Here is a 17036-nt window from a genome sequence, read left to right on the forward strand (position 1 = left end):
AATTTCATTTTCTTTGTGCTGAGTAATATTCTATTGTTCATATATGCCACATTGACTTTATCCACTCATCTGTTGAAGGGTACCAAGTTGTTTTCATAGCTTAGCTATTGTGAGTTGAGGAGCTACAAACACTGATGTGGCTGCTGATTTTAAGTCCTTTGGGTATATGCCAAGGAGTGGGATAACTGGGTCAAATGGTGGTTCCATTCCAAGTTTTCTGAGAATCTGCATAATGTTTTCCAGAGTGATTGCACCAATTTGCAGTCTCACCAGTAATGTACCTTTTCTCCCACATTCTTGCCAATATTTATTGTTACTTATAGTCTTGATATTTACCCTTCTGACTGGAGTGAGATGAAATCTCAATGTAGTTTTCATTTGCATTTCTCTAATTGTTAGAGATGTTGAACATTTTTTCATACATTTGTTGACCAATCATATTTCTTCTTTCATGAAGTGTCTGTTCAGTTCCTTTGCCCATTTATAGATTTGGTGATTTGTTTTTTGTTTGTTTGTTTGGTGTTATGTTTTTTTTAATTCTTTATATATCCTAGAAATTAATACTTGCACATGGCAACGATTTTCTCCCATTTGGTAGGCTCTCTATTCACATTCTTGATTGTTTCCTTTGCTGTGAAGCTTTTTAGTTTGATACAGTCCCATTTATTGATTCTTGGTTTTGCTTCTTGTGCTTTAGGAGTCTTATTAAGAAGTTGGTTTCTAAGCTGACTTGATGGAGAGTTGGGGCTACTTTTTCTTCTAGTAGGCTCAGGGTCTCTGGTCTAATGCCAAGGTCCTTGATCCACTTTGAGTTGAGTTTTGTACAGGGTGAGAGATAGGGGTCTAATTTTATTTTGCTACATATGGATTTTTAGTTTTCCCAGCACTGTTTGTTGAAGAGGCTATCTTTCCTCCAACATATGTTTATGACACTTTTGTCTAGTATGAGATAACTGTATTTATGTGGGTTTGTCTCTGTGCCTTCCTGAGCAGACAAGTTTTGAAAGAATAACTTTTACTATTGTGTGGGAAATAGATGTGTGATAGGGGACACAGAAGAAGGGAACAAGCTATGAAACTTACAGCAAATCCAGCAAGAGAGGTTGGCAGCTCAGACCAAGGAGGTGACAATGAGTGGGGTTTGGGTCACAGATCTATTTGAAGTTAGAGTCAACAGAATTTCTGGATGGGTTAGATGTGTGATGTGAGAAAAAGAAGAGTCAAAAAATAGTGGAAAGAGTTGGAAGACCTCTGCAATGAAAATTATAGAATAGAGAAGAATGAAATTGAAAAAGACCTTAGAATATGAAAAGACTTCCCATCTCCTTGGATAGGCAAAATTAATATTGTCAAGATGACCATACTACCAAAAGCAATCTACAGATTCACTGGGATCACCATCAAAATACTAGTGACATTCTTCACAGAACTAGGAAAAAAATGTCCTAAAACTCACACAGAATAATAAAAGACCCAGAATAGCCAGAGCACTCCTGATCAAGAAGAATGATGCTAGAGATATCATGACACTGGATCTCAAATGATACTACAGAGCTATAATAACAAAATGAGCATGGTATTGGGATTAAAACAGACATGAAGACCAATGGAATAGTAGAAGACACAGGCAAACCTATGTAGATACAGTCATTTGATCCTTGAAGAAGATTATATATATATATATATATATATATATATATATGCTGGTGAAAAAAAACCAACCTCTTAAACAAATGGTGCTAGGAACATTGGATATTCATATGTAGAAAAATGAAACTATAATCCAGTCTCTCACCCTATACAAAAAAATCAACTCAAAATAGGTCAAAGATAAACCAGAAACACTATAACTGCTACAAGAAAACAGAGAGCCAACACTCCAACTTATAGGTGCAGACTCTGACTTTGTTAATAAAGTCAGAGAAAGCTTGAGAAATAAAACCAAGAATCAATAAGTGAGATGGCATCAAATTTAAAAGCTCTTGCACATTGAAAGAGCCAAGAGTGTGAAGAGAGATCCTACAGAATGGGAGAAAATCTTTGCCAGCTCTACTTCTGATGAGATTCATATCCGGAACTAAAAAAATTTAACACCAAAAAAAAAAAAAAAAAAGAGAGAGAAAGAAACAAAGAAAGAAAACCCAATCAATAAATGGGCAAATGAACTTAGTGGACATTTCTCTAAAGAAGAAATGCGAATAGTCAACGTTTTTTCATATATATATTAACTATCTTTAGAGTCAAGGAAATGCAAATCAAAACTACACTGAGAATTCATTTCACTACAGTTAGAATGGCAATCATCAAGGATACTAATTACAATAAATGCTGGTAAAGATGGGGGGGCAGGTATTCTCAAACATTGTTGGTAGGATTGCAAATTAGTACACTCACTTTGGAAAGTAGTATGAATATCCTTCAAAAAGAATAGGAATGGACCTATCATAAGGCCTAGCTATACCAATTTGGTATTTATCCCAAAGAACTAAAATCAGCCTACTATAGTGATACCCACATACTAATGTTTATAGCAGTGCATGGAACCAGCCTCGGTGTCCCTGAATAGATGAATGGATAAATGTAGTATATATATACTCAGCCATAAAGAAGAATGGAATTATATAATTTGCTGGTATATGAATGGAACTAAAGAACATCATGCTAAGGGGAAGTAAACCAGATTCAGAAAGTCTAACTTAGACCAGAGAGAGATCTAAGCTGGAAATAAAACTTGTGAAGTCATCCACATAAGGATGTGATTTAAATTGTGATTCTGGAAGCAAACACCAAGGGACTGTGTACAGAAATGAAGGGGACCAAGGACTGAGCCCTATAATTCCTCATGGAAAAATTGAGCAGAAGAGAAGGGACCAGCAGAGGAAACTGGACAGAAATGTGTCCTGGAAGCCTAGAGAAGAAAGCACAGAGGAGAAAGAAAGAAGAAAGACATCTCAGTGCTCTGACAGGTCATGATGGGGGCTGCAAACCGGGACATTTTCCAATTTTGTGGTCACTGGTAACCTAGACCAGAGCTGTTTGGGAAGGAGGTGGGGAGTGTGACATACAGCTGATCAAAATAAACTTACAAAGAATGGAAGGGGAAGAATTGGAGAACTAAGTAAAGGGTTTGTGTTTGATTTTTAAAATAGGAGAAATGACAATATATTTTATGCCGTTGGGAATGATCTAGTACAGAGTGAGAGGGTGACATTGTAGGAGGAACATCTTGGAGTGGTGCTGCCCTGTGTCTACTTTCACTGTAAGGATGCTTGCTTTCCTCCTCTTCCCACCTGTACATGGGCATAAGTGGCAGAGATGGTGGTGTGGGGGGAAGCCATCAGTCTTCTAAGTTGGCTTTCAGTGTGACCCCTTCCTCCCTATCTTGCTATTTGACCTGGGAACCCCAGGGGGTGGGAGAGTAGGAATCACACCAACCAACACTTAGCTTAAGTATGAATAAGAATTACTGTTGTATCATGACTATTATGCTCAGGGGATTAACATAATGAATAAGAATTAATTCATTCAAATAAGGATGGCTGCCCCATCCTTATTTACACTGTACAAAAGAATCCTACATGTTAATGGATAAACACTGCCTCCAGTTACTAGCGGAGCCTGATGTTCCCCTTCTTGCTAACTCCCAGAGAACTTGGCAGCCTGACTTGAAAGCAGCCAGGGATCGCAGAGGCAAGGGTGTCAGAAAGTAGAGACATGATGCCTCCTGCCACTGACTGACACGCACCTCAGGAGGAGTCACTCTTCATTTAGGGAGAGAATCTCAAAGATGAATGGTACCTGCCAAGAGAAGCTCCAGACCAGTCATTGAATGAATCCATTTCACTTTTAATTTTAGAAGGAAACCATCAGGAAGAGTGGCAATAAAATCATAAAAAAAAATTCCTAGTATTTTTTTTCACTGATTGGAAAAAGAAGCATTGTGGAAATGTCCTTCCAGTGCCCTTTTTTCACATCATCCTACAATGAGTGACTTCTGAGTTCCCTAAGTATTGGGACTTTGAAATATCTTTCCATCAAAATGCGTTATTCTTTCTGTGACCCATCCCTCTCTATTTCATTCTTGTTAGAAATAGATTTTCAGTTTTACACTAAAGGCACATTAAGTTTTGAAATGGTAAAACCACGTGCTCTCTTTGTGCAAGTGGCAATTTTATACTTCAGGAGATTTGTCAATCCCCTGAGCAGGATAGTCACTGATACAAAATTAAAATCCACTATTCCAAATCATTAAGATGGACCTCTTGAGGGGGAAGGTATAAACAATGCTGATTTTTGTCTTTCCTGTCCTGCTTCTCTTCTGTCCTGTTATGTAATTGGTAAGAACACTGGATAGATTGTGAGCTTTGGATCTGTAGAATGAAGTATGGTGGTCCTTTTGTTTTAAGCAGCTGCTCCAATGTTTAATAGCATTTGATAAGGAAATTGGAATTCTTACAATACATGCATGATGTGAAAACACCAAGAATTAATCCAGAAATGAGTATAGGAGAATCTGTGAATTGCCTGTCACTCACAACACCCTTTGCCTCAGTTTCCTCTTTCCTGTGGTAGGATCATCATGTTACAGGGCCCTTGCAGGATGGTAGATGTTATGTGAACAGCCAATGCTATTAATGATGCCAGCAACCTCCCCTCACACTTGGACCTGTCTGCACCCTCTATGTCCCCTTGTTGCTTTGGCCCCCCTCATTTTTATACATGCCCATCAGTTTTTTGTATTTAAAGACCACTCTGTACAAAAGCCTGTGATCACAGGAGCAGCCCTGAATCTTCACACCCACCCCCGCTGGCTGGAGTCAATATTCTGATTCAGTGTTGTTTCTAAAACCAGTTTGATTTATACCTTCCCTATTACATTGTGTTTTTCTTCCATAGCCACATACAGGTCATGCCCCAACTGGTCACTGCATGGTTCTTCATTAGACTGGTTTGGGTTTTATAAGGTGTTAGAATTTTTGAATGAGCTCATAAGGTCCCTCACGTGTGAGTTTATGCCAGAGAAGTTATGGAATGATTAACTTAATAGATGCTGTTTATTCCCAAAGATGACCAGCTTTATTCATACTTAAGCTAAGTGTTGGTAGTTAACAAACAATTCTTTGTAAATTGTGATTGCAGAACCAGGCAATTTTATGACTTTTTTTTCCCTAGCAGTATAAATGATTGGGTAGCTCATTAAGTTTACCATGTTGAATGAAAGCCTCCCTACTCAAAGGATGGTGAAGATGGAGAGAGAAGGAATGATTAAAGGGGATCTTTAAGAGAAAAAAAAAAGTAGCCCTAGCATATCAGAATGTACAATTAATTTTCCCTAATTGTTCCTTTTCTGCATTTTCCCCTGCAGAGCTGCTCAGAAGTTAAATCTGTCTTCCAAAAAGAAGAAACATCGACCTTCTACTTCTTCTGTTGCTGAGACACCTCTCTTTGCCACCAGCTTCAGTGGGATTCTGCAGACCTCCCCTCCCCCAGCCCCACCCTGTCTGCTGAGGGCTGTCAACAAGGTGAAGGACACTCCGGGCCTGGGCAAGGTAGGTACCTCTTCACCATCTGCTCAGTGTGGGGTTTTGGATCAAGTTTGGGAAAGAAGAAAACAAGGGTTCCAATTTGTTAAAATACCAAGATACCATGGACAAAAGGAGACAGAATGAAATTGATTTGGAGGTAATAGTTGTTCCCCCTTTATCTATGGTTTCGTTTTCTGCTTTTTTAGTTACCCATGATCAACTTCAGTCCAAAAATATTATATGGAAAATTCTAGAAATAGAAGGTTATTATAGTTTTAAATAAATTTTATTAGTTATAGTTGTTATAGTTGTTCTATTTTATTATCATTGTTGATCTCTTACAGTGTCCAATTTGTAAATTAAACTTTATCATAGTATATACAGGGTTTGGTACTATTTGCAGTTTGGGGCATCCACAAAATGTCTTGGAACACATCCCTCACACCTAAGGGAGAACTAGATGTGACATTCAGCTTTTTATTGTTGTAACTAAAATACCTGGCAAGAACACTTTAGAGGAGGAAAAGTTTATTTTGGCTTACAGTTTCAGAGGTTCAGTCCATGGATTAGCTGACTGTCACTGTGGGCCTGAGGCGAGGCAGAATATCGTGGTGAAAGGGTATGGTGGAGGAAAGCTGCTCAAAAAACCCACAAAGGCATGCCCCTCAATGACCTCCTTCCTCCAGCCACACCCACCTGCCCATAGTTATCCCCCGGTACAGTGGTACAGTAGTCCTTTCAAATTACTAGTCCATCAAATGTATTAATCCACTGATTCGGTTACATAATCTAGTCATTTCACCTCTGAGCATTCCTGCATTGTCTCACACATGAACTTTCAAGAGACACCTCAAATTCAAACCATATCACTCTCTACTATAAAATTTTCTGGTTACATAAATTAAATAAGACATTCAAATTGTTGGAGGCCTGATTTGATTTTGGTGGGGAGAAAAATGGCTTTGCATTACTTGACAGAATTATAGGCATTTGAAGAAAAAGACACAAAAGAGAGGCAGAGTCAGGAGACCCAGAGTAGATGAGGTCTAGGAAAATGACATAAAGGCACTTCATAATTTCCCTGTGGCAGTTTTGTGTTTTTTTTCTCCCCTTCAGAGAAATCATGACCTCTGCATCTGAACCAGACCACCAATGGGATTTCTGGGAAACATTTTCGGTCATGCCTTTCTAGCGAGAAATGCAATTTTGCATTGTTACAAAGACTTAGAAAGACATGTAGGAATTCTCTTATAAGATGCCACTTTGCTACGTTTGGGATAACTCTATTTTTAAGTGTCATCTCTAGGCCTTTTCTTTCTTTTGAGTTAAATGTATGAGTGAAGTAACTCACAGTTTCTTTGGTAGGTAAATAAGTTGGGACTTGTGAAAACATTGAGCTGATGAAAAAAGGGGCAAAACTTTTTTTGGGGGGGTCACAAGTCAATTGATGCACACTACCTGGTGACCTGACTTTGGCCTTGGGCTTCATTTTGGAAAGTTTCTGTTTGTGTTAGCTTTTTATCCCTGTGACAAAATACCTGAGGAACAACAACTTAGAGGAGAAAAGACTTATTTTGGCTCATGGTTTCAGAGGGTCCGTGGTGGGCTAACTCCATTGCTTTGGGTCTGAGGCGAGGCAGAACATCATGGTTGAAGGGTGTGGTCCAGGAAAGCTGCTCTTCCCAAGAGAGGCACAAAGCAAGGATGGGGGTAGAGGCAAGATCCACCCTTCAAGGGCTTGTCCCCAGTCACCCACTTCCTCCAAGTAGGTCCTTCCTCCTACAAGTTTCCCACTCCCATTAAGCCATTCAATTATAAACTCATCAGTGGATTAATTCCTTGATTAGAACAGAGCCCTCATGATCTAATCACCTCCCCAAAGCCCTGCTTCTTTCACATTGCTGCATTGGGGACCAAGCCTTCAATACAGGAGCTTTGAGGCACAGTCCAGATCCAAACTATAATGTTGGTCTTGCTGAAGGGGACAGCAGCTAAACTGTACAGACAGATTTTACTAGTTCATATCACAGACTTCCTGTTCCCTTTACACTCAAATATGTTCATATCCAGGTTTATGGTCTTCAGAAGGCTGCTGTCCCCCAGTGTTGACCCTGGCATCTGTTGCCCCTTCTTCCTTTGTTCTCTTCCTCACTCTCCATTTCTCCTGTCTCTTTCCATTTCTCCCACCCCAGTCTCACCATCTCCTTGGGAAAGTCTTAACTTCATGACACTCTTTCCAAAAGTGTTTAAATTTTGAGATCAGGTTGGATCAAGCAATGGTTCCTCTAATAGAAGACACCCAGTTCTGGAATTGGACAGGGCAGATAGTTGTTGGCTGAAGACTTTCCCAGGACCTGAGGTAAATTCCCACCTGAGCAGCTGGGGAAGGCTGGTGGCGTTCCCACTGGGGAGCACAGGGATCATATGGAATGATAACAGCTAAGGACTGTGGGTCTCTTTAACTACAGAACCCGCCTTTTAATTGGGTAAAAAGCACACAGCATGCAATTTACCATCTTAGCCATTTTTAAGTGTGCATGGGCTTTTATTTGATAAGAGTTCAGAACATTAGTGCTGACAGTTACTGTCCTGGACAAAGGGAAAGCCAGCCACCATTCCATATCCTGCTCCCAGCTCCAAACATCGTCCCCCTCCTCTTCTGAATAAGCATGAACAAATAAGTACATGACATCCCTTTTATGAGAGGCACCAGATTACTGGCCAGTGTGGGGCACTCATATAACTCCACATGGCCTTGTTCAAGACACCTCAAAATGAACTACATTGGAACTGTCTTCCTGTCACACTGGCCTACAAGGTCTGATGTGGATGCACCTTCAGTTGGGTCTGGGCCCCAAGCCTAAGGCCTTTGTTCTCTTCTTCCTCATCCTTAAGGTCCTCCCTAGAATTCTGACAAGGGAATAAGGCTAGGGACAAACACAGAGAAGTGTTGACCCAGCATTTTCATAAAAATAGTTGGAGGATAAAGGGCACTGGTTTAATCTTGAGTTCATGATGTACCACTGTAGCAACCAGGTGTGAGGGGCCTTACAATGAATAGTTGTACTCAGTAATAAACTAAGGTTTGTAGATTTTACATTTGTTCGTTTAAAATTTAAACTGTGATCTCCCTTACTCATTCTCAGTTCTAAATGCAATCAAAGCCTTGAGTTTGTCCATGGAAGTGTATCATGGATGAGAGCATCAGCCTGGGGATCACAGAAGGTGACCACTAGATACATGGCAGCTGAATCTACCCTCCTGTCCTGCTGAGCCTTCAGGGATAGGGTGTGGGGTGTGACAGTCAGAGGGAATGTGTTCTCTGGAAGATACGAGTAGCCATATACTTGTTACATTAAATGTGTACTTTCATTAAAACAAGAAGTTATCAAGCATACGTTTGATCTTGCTTCTTCCTGCTTAAAGAGTGTCTGGTTTTTGTAGCCAGGCACAATGGTGCATGCCTGTAATCCCAGCAGCTCAGGAGGCTAAGACTGGAGGATTGTGAGTTTAGGGCCAGCCTCAGCAACAGGGAGACACTAAGCAACTCAGTGAGACCCTGTCTGTAGATAAAAAATACAAAATAGGGCTGGGGATGTGGCTCAGTGGGAGAGTGCCCCTGAGTTCAATCCCCGGTACCCACCATTCCCCAAAAAAGAGTGTCTGGCTTTCACAGTGGCAGCAGTTTTTACTCTACCATGCCACTGAGGTGTCCAACTGCTTGACCCATTTTCTCAGACTCTGGCTTTGTCCACCTCCACTGATATCTCACTATAATTAGGACCTGCAGCTTTCTTTACCCATGTGGAAAAAAATTCCATCCATTTATCTCTGTTGCATAATTTACATTTTAATACCTCAAAGAAACACAGTGGAGTTTAATATAGAACATAAATAATTGGCACTATTTATAATTCGGCAAGTTTGAAGTAGCCGAGCTTGATTGAATTGCCCAAAGCAATTTGACTTTTTAAACTTAAGCTGGGGCCTTCTGGGGTGGGGGTGGGGAGAACGAGGGGGCAGCCTAACAACTGCCTATTAAACCCTAAGGACCCAGGATCTCACTCTGGAAACCTGGGAGGTTTCCACAGGCCTGGCAAGGACTTTAGGGATTTATCTAGAAGAGCAATCCTCTTATTTAGTAAACAAGAAAACTGAGGCCCAGTAAGGGTGAGAGATTGGCTTGTGGACTCTAAACTCAGGGATGGAAGTCAAGATCTTTATGGTGTCATATTTGCTACCATTTCACCGGAGTGCCAATGGGCATAAGTGACTTTTTAAAATCTTGGGTGGAGACAAGAAGGCTCTGGAACCATAGTGGTAGCAGAATGATATTGGGAACTAGTTGCCCTCAACCAGTGGAGAAGGGTTTACTTTTCTTTTTCAGTCATAGGTGGGAGATAAAATGTAATCATATTCAGGAACAGACAGATAATAAGATGGAGAAGGGCAGTTGTCCACACCAGCTCCATCATTCTCACTCTGCTGCTTCCAGAAGCAACCCCTAATCTCCCGCCACCACGACAGTCATTATTATCTGTTAGTACTTGAGGCCATGGAAGAATTTGAGATAATTTTAGTTTGCTTGGACTTGAGCACAGCACCACACAGAGGATTGGGTTTCAGAATCCCCAGCTCCTAGAGCAACTCCTGGAATGCAGCAGATATTTATTGAGCATCTACTATGTGTCAGTCACTTGGCAGTGTGTTTACCATGATGGATAAAGAAGAGTGTCTGTGCTTACTGAGCTTATAATCTAGGGTTTTATTCCAATCAAAGTTAGAAATCTCATCAACTTAGGCCAATATGGCAAATATATGATTTCAGAAAAAGTAAGAATGACGGACTTAAAATGATTTCAAGTTGTACAAAGAAACGATTTTACTAAGTGGCCTTGTAGAGACATTCTTAAAGAGTAGATAAAAATGATTAGTGGATCAAAACAGCTTAGTTCCCGTTTTTATTGCCTTGATTTGGCTTATATGTAAATGATACTTCTAATCTGTTTGAAAATGGTTCCTTCTCCTAAGTCAGTAAATGCTCTTCATGAAATTTGTTTGCACAATTAATTAACAGCCATGTTTAAGGTTCATTTGTTAGTATGTCACAGCTTAATGTCAGAGCTCTTTGTCTTGGATTACAAATTTCTGGAGCAAAGCCCATTGTCTGTTTTACTCACTAAGTTCATGGCTCTGGTAGTCATTCCACAGATGCACAAATGCTTTTAAAGGTGAGAAGATACTGACTGCAATCATACTGGGTTGATAACAATCCACCTGTAGGTTGGTTGATTCTTCTCTTTCAAGAAGAATATCTGGGGAGGGAAAAGGAGAGAGAAGGGGAATAGCATGAATGGTAGAAGGAGACCTCATCATTATACAAAATACATGTATGAAGATGTGAATTTGGTGTCAACATACCTTGTATACAAACAGAGATATGATAAATTGAGGTATAAAGGTGTATTAAGAATTGTAATGCAAAAAAATAAGAGAGCTCATGTATAATGGCATAATTTGGCATGAACATACTTTATATACAGAATTACGAAAAATTGTGCTATGAATGGATGATTGTGGTTGTAATGCATTCCACTATTGTCATGTATGTAAGAAATAAAAATAAATAAAATAATAAAATAAAAAGAAGAATATCTGAAGGGAAATACATGAAGGATGAAGGGAAGAAGAGCCTTCTTTTTCTTCATAATCTCCAAAATGCCTCTAAGAATGACAGTCAATAACCAGCACCAAGCCTCTTCCCCCAAAACATGTTTTGAGAATATTGGAAAATTCTTACAGGTAGATTTTTAGCAGCAAGGGAACTGACTATCACATTTTGGGGGGTTATAAAAAAGAGTAGAGCAAACATAAGAGTAGCAGTAGAAAATTAAACTAGTGACAAATCAAGAAGGGCTTGTCTGTTACACTTGATTCACTCAGCAAATAACCATAAAGAAGTACTACGTTCCAGGCTCTGTAGCAGGTGCTGTTGGAGGAGGCAGGATACAGAATCAGTTGGCTGCTCTGGGCTACATTGCTGCAAAGGAAAGAGAAGATGGATGCTGAGATTGTCCAGAAACCCTTGGCACCCATGAAAAAAAAATTGAATGGTCTTCAGCCTCAGCCTCCTCTCCTGCGCTCTTCCTTCGATGGCCCACTTAGATAATCTGGAAGAGGATGCCCAACACTACCCATGACCATTCAGCTGTGCATTTCTGAAGTGCTTCACTGAGATTTCTCCTCCATGAGCCAAACTCAGGCAATTGGGCCTAGTTGTCAGAATTGTGATTTAGAAATAGGTTCACTTGTCCAGCTGGATTATCTTTCTTAAGCAAAGAAGACTAGAGCCATTATTCTCTGTTCTCATTAGTCCTCATTTTTAAATCATCTGTCTCTTATTCAGCACTATTTTTCAAACCCGATGCCAGTTCATTTTGACCTCTAATAAAACTCTCTCTCCCCGCCTCCCTCCTCACACACTCTGGCATACCGCTTAGTTTATGTCACCAGGTCCTGAATTATCTAGATTTAGTTTTAACTCCAAATCTTCCCATATTTGGTGTATAAGTAGAAAAAAAATTTCATAAAAGAACCATGTAATTTTTTGTAGACTCCTTCCTTTATAGATTTATTAACTTTTTTAGGATAGAAGTCAGTTACTAAATCCTATGACACTGTGTGGAAGAGAAAGAAAAGATTCCTGTTCAATTGATGTTCTGATTACAAGAAAAGGATAGCAATAAGATTTGTTAACTTAAAGTAAGAATTTTTAGAAAGGCACTAATGTAGCTATTATTCATTTTTTCAATGAGGAGAAATGGTGAGTACAGCACTCTCTTGTTTAGGAGATAATTCCCGGTTATATCAAGGAGAAAAATCTCATGCCTTCCAGCCTACCAAGGTGCAGGTTACTTAAACAGAATGCAAATTACCCAGTTCCTCATTATCATTTCTGCCCTTCCCCATCCTAAAGCTTTATCAGAAGAAGATCAAAGATTTGAGCCAGCCTTTAAAATACATTTGGTTATATATGAATTCAAGAATTTAAATGTGATGGAAAATTCTGGAAACTTTTCACTACTCTACCCTTAAAGACTAAAAAGACAGGAAAAATGAAATGTGAGTTCTCTCCTAATTTGGTGTGCTGCTGGGAAAAAAAAAATCCTACATAAATAATACATACACATTCATCACTATAGCTAGCCTGATAACTTTGTAAATTAAATCTTTAGCTCTTTGGGGAAATAAACTCATGTGACCTTCTGCTCCCTAATTAAGATTATTCTTTTACTCAGTTGATTTAGGTTGAGTCTGCTAAACTCATTGTTAGATCGTTTGGTTGTTTTTTATTTTAATTTTTATTTATTTTCTCCTTTTTTTCCTTTCTTTTCCTCTTTCTTTCATTTCCATTCCCTTTTCCTTCTTCCTTTCCTCCTTAATCTTTGGTTTCGTTTTCCTCCCATAGACGTAGATTTCCACCTAGTTCTTGGTTGCACCAGCCTCTGTCCCACACATGCGCAATATGGTGCTGTGCCATCTCTGAAATCCAGACCTCAGGAAATGCAGGTGGCACTGCAAGAAGGACCGCAGAAGTTGTGGAAGAACCCCAAGAACCCCTAAGTCATGAACACTTTTTTCTATACCTCTCACTGCTACTCTTGAATTTAGCTTCAAGATGGACGCTACACAATGCTCATTCTTATATTCGAAAGGGAAGTTATTCAGAGGATGTTCTCCATTCAAGGCCACGGCAGAGAAAAGTTATAAAGATGTGTGTAAAAGAATGTGGAGACATTTTCATTCTTCATTATTAATACAACTGCCTTTAAGTTTACTAATCAAGTTGCATCGATATCATTTTCTGTTGTCTCCATTATTAGATGGTGAACTAGAAGAGAGGAGTAAGCACCACATTTCCATTTAATTTGATCAGATTTCTGATAAGATGGCACATTACTATCTATAAAGTACTCATTTTCTGGCCTGTGATATCTACTGAGCAAACTGTGTGGAGGCGTAACTACTGTCTCTTGGTGGCACTGGAGAGTGGTTTGGTCTTTTAGCGAAGTTTCCTACATTATATCCCAGGTCTATTATGTACCTTTCAAGGGTACAAGAATTGGAAAAGAATTTTTTTACATCTATTTTCTCACAGATATTCTGTATTTTCGAGTTCTCTGAAATTACCCTGCCTTGTTTCAGATGAGAAGCTGGGATCTTCTGAAAAAATTCAGGGATGCAAAGCCCTTCAGATACATATCTATGGGCATCCTCCCCAGGAAATCCCTGAGGGCAAGCTAGAATTCATGTCCTTATGTTTTTAAGTGAAATGTCTTTTGCAATTTCCCTTGGTAGGAAAAGAATTAAGGAGAAAAAACCATGTACTTTTCACCTTCAGTGACAGCTTAAATACAGAAAGGACATGCAATAAATGTTTAATAGTTGTACATAATTATACTGAGTTTCTGAAGTCCTGATTGGGCAATGAGCACTGGGTAGGGTCCATCCTGAAACAGAGAGCTGTGAGAATGATGCAGATCCACCAAGAACATAGTGAGCCCTTATTGGTCCCTGCCTACCCACACTCGTTCCCAGGACGTGAGTTGCCCTGGAGGAGATGTATCAGGGAGAAGATGATGTCTCATTCTGTCATCCTGGCAAGTAACAATCATTGTTCACCTAGGGAATTATCTTGCTGACCTTGTCCAAGTTTGCATATGAGACAATTGAGGTTCAACAAGAGGAAGTAACTTTGACCACCCATATAGGTGGGAGAAAAGTTTAAACTTTTGAACATAAAAGATGATTTGTCATGGAACCTGAGACCTTAAACTATACTACAGAGCAATAGTTACAAAAACATCATGGCGTTGGCACCAAAATAGACCTGTATACCAATGGTATAGAATAGGGGACACAGAGACAAACCTACATAATTACAGTTATCTCATATTAGACAAAGGCGCCAAAAACATATATTGGAGGAAAGATAGCCTCTTCAGCAAATGATGCTGGGAAAACTGGAAATTCACATGTAACAAAATGAAATTAAGCCTCTGTCTCTCACCATGCACAAAATTCCAAGTGGATCAAGGACGTAAGAATTAAACCAGAGACCCTGCACCTAATAGAAGAAAAAGTAGGCCCAAATCTCTATCATGTCAGATTAGGCACCAACTTCCTTAACAAGACTCCTATAGCACAAGAATTAAAACCAAGAATCAATAAGTTGGATGGATTCCAACTAAAAAGCTTCTTTTCAGGAAAAGAAACAATCAGTGACGTGAATAGAGAGCTTACAGAATGGGAGCAAATCTTTACCACAAGCACATCAGATACAGCACTAATCTATAAAGCACCCAAAAACCTTAACACCAAAAAAAAAGAAAACCCAAGTAATCCAATCAATAAATGGGCCAAGGAACTGTACAGACACTTCTCAGAAGAGGATATACAATCAATCAACAAATATATGAAAAAATGTTCAACATCTCTAACAATTAGAGAAATGCAAATTAAAACTACTCTAAGATTTCATCTCACTCCAGTCAGAATGGCAGCTATCAAGAATACAAACATCAATAAGTGTTGGCTTGGGTGTGGGGAAAAAAGCACACTCATACATTGCTGGTGGGACTGCAAATTGGTGCAGCCAACATGGAAAACAGTATGGTGATTCCTTGGAAAACTTGGAATGGAACCATTTGACCCAGCTTTCCCACTCCTTGATTTATACCCAAAGGACTTAAAAACAGCATACTACAGGGACACAGCCACATCAATGTTTATAGCAGCACAATTCACAATAGCTAAACTGTGGAACCAACCCAGGTTTCCTTCAGTAGATAAATGGATAGGCAAACTTTGGTATCTGTACACAATGGGATACTACTCAGCATTAAAAGAGAATAAAATCATGGCATTTGCTGGTAAATGGATGGAGTTGGAGAATATAATGCTAAGTGAAGTAAGCCAATCCCAAAACCCAAAGGCCAAATATTTTCTTTGATATGAGGATGCTGACCCATAATGGCGATGGTGAGGGGAGCATGAGAAGAATGGAGGAACTTTAGATGGGGCAAAGGGAAGGGAGGGGAAGGGAGGGGACATGGGGGTAAGAAAGATGGTGGAATGAGGTGGACATCATTACCCTAAGTACTGTATGAAGACACGAATGGTGTGAAAATACTTTGTGTACAACCAGTGACTTGAAAAATTGTACTCTATATGTGTGATATTAAATGAATTGCATTCTACCATCATACATAACAAATTAGAACAAATAAATAATTTTAAAAAAGAGAGTCAATCTGTTTTCCCCATTTTGTGACATTTGGCCTCAGTTCTATTAGGTCTATATTTTTTAGGTAAATGAAAATGATATGGGTGTGTGTGTGTGTGTGTGTGTATCCCTGTGTGTGCACACACACAAAGAGGCAGAGGAAGAGGATTTTTGTAAGAAGACTTTCTAAAAGCTAGCAACCTTTCCCATAATTGGAGTATAGTCTTGGGGCCTCTTGGAAAACCTGTAATTCCTAATTAGCATCTTGACTTATGGAATGAAAACATGAGACAAAATGAAGGAATTCTCCCTGGAATAAATGCCAGTGTCTCAATTAACCAAAGGGCAATAAGATGGATTATAATGCCAGAATAGGGCTTTTGATCATCCTTTGTCCCAAACTCACATTTTAGTCAAACTCAGCACAATTAGACAATTACTGATATCAAGAGAATGGTAGGTATATTTAATCTAACATTTCTAGCATCTTATCTTCCTCTGTCTCTCTCTTACTAATGGCTGAAAGGAAAGGTAATCGTGATTTGCTATAATTATCCCATTAAAATGGGATTGATAGCAAGGTTTTATTAAAAAATGGCGAATCCAGACTGCTGAGTTCATTGGAAAGTTTTTTTCTTTGTACTTCACAAGAGTAGAAAATACTGTTCTTGCCTACCAAATGATTTGCATCACATAGAAAATATTTGAATTTCTTTCTAAAGCTTCATTGAGCTGAGATGTAGTATTAGGGAGGGGCAAAATCATTCTGATACATTCTTAAAAGCAAAACATATTTTTCTTAAGATCGTTAAATAGTTTCTGAGATAAAAATCCTTTAGCTATTCAGAGCCAGCCCATTAACTATATTCTTTCATATTGCTTTAGATCCGTCCATCTTAGCTCTATTTTCTAGTCTGTAATGATGACTTCCAAATACCAGCGCTGAAATTTAATTGTTTGACTTTCCAGATAAAAACAACCATAAACAGAATGATTGCAGTAGCATTTAGTGAGTGCTAGGGACAAATTTCCTTCTGAGTCTCTTTCCTGTTCCCTTGGTTTGCCTCTGTTCCATGTCACAACTGAATATTCAGATAGAAATTTTGTGCCCAAGTGGCTCAGTTGAGATCTCTACCAACAGCAGTGAATGTGAGGTGGATTTGTGAGCAGAGCACTGGACCAGCTGTCACTAATCAGAGAGTTTTTTTTTTTTTCTTTTCTTTTCT

General features: G+C 39.2%; 1 protein-coding gene across 2 annotated transcripts in view; it reads left to right on the plus strand.

Moving 5' to 3' along the window:
• Positions 1-17036, plus strand: part of Kif26b (kinesin family member 26B) — a 499298-nt gene that overhangs the window by 334456 nt on the left and 147806 nt on the right. For both annotated transcript variants that reach the window (XM_046432469.2, XM_046432470.2), the window contains one exon: positions 5366-5549. In XM_046432469.2, the coding sequence (XP_046288425.1) occupies positions 5366-5549 (184 nt within the window). The remainder of the gene's footprint in view (positions 1-5365; positions 5550-17036) is intronic.

Source organism: Marmota monax, unplaced genomic scaffold (genome assembly GCF_021218885.2).
Source record: "Marmota monax isolate L192 unplaced genomic scaffold, Marmota_monax_Labrador192_F-V1.1 WCK01_AAM20220418_F8-fsc00090, whole genome shotgun sequence".
NCBI classification, from domain to species: Eukaryota; Metazoa; Chordata; class Mammalia; order Rodentia; family Sciuridae; genus Marmota; species Marmota monax.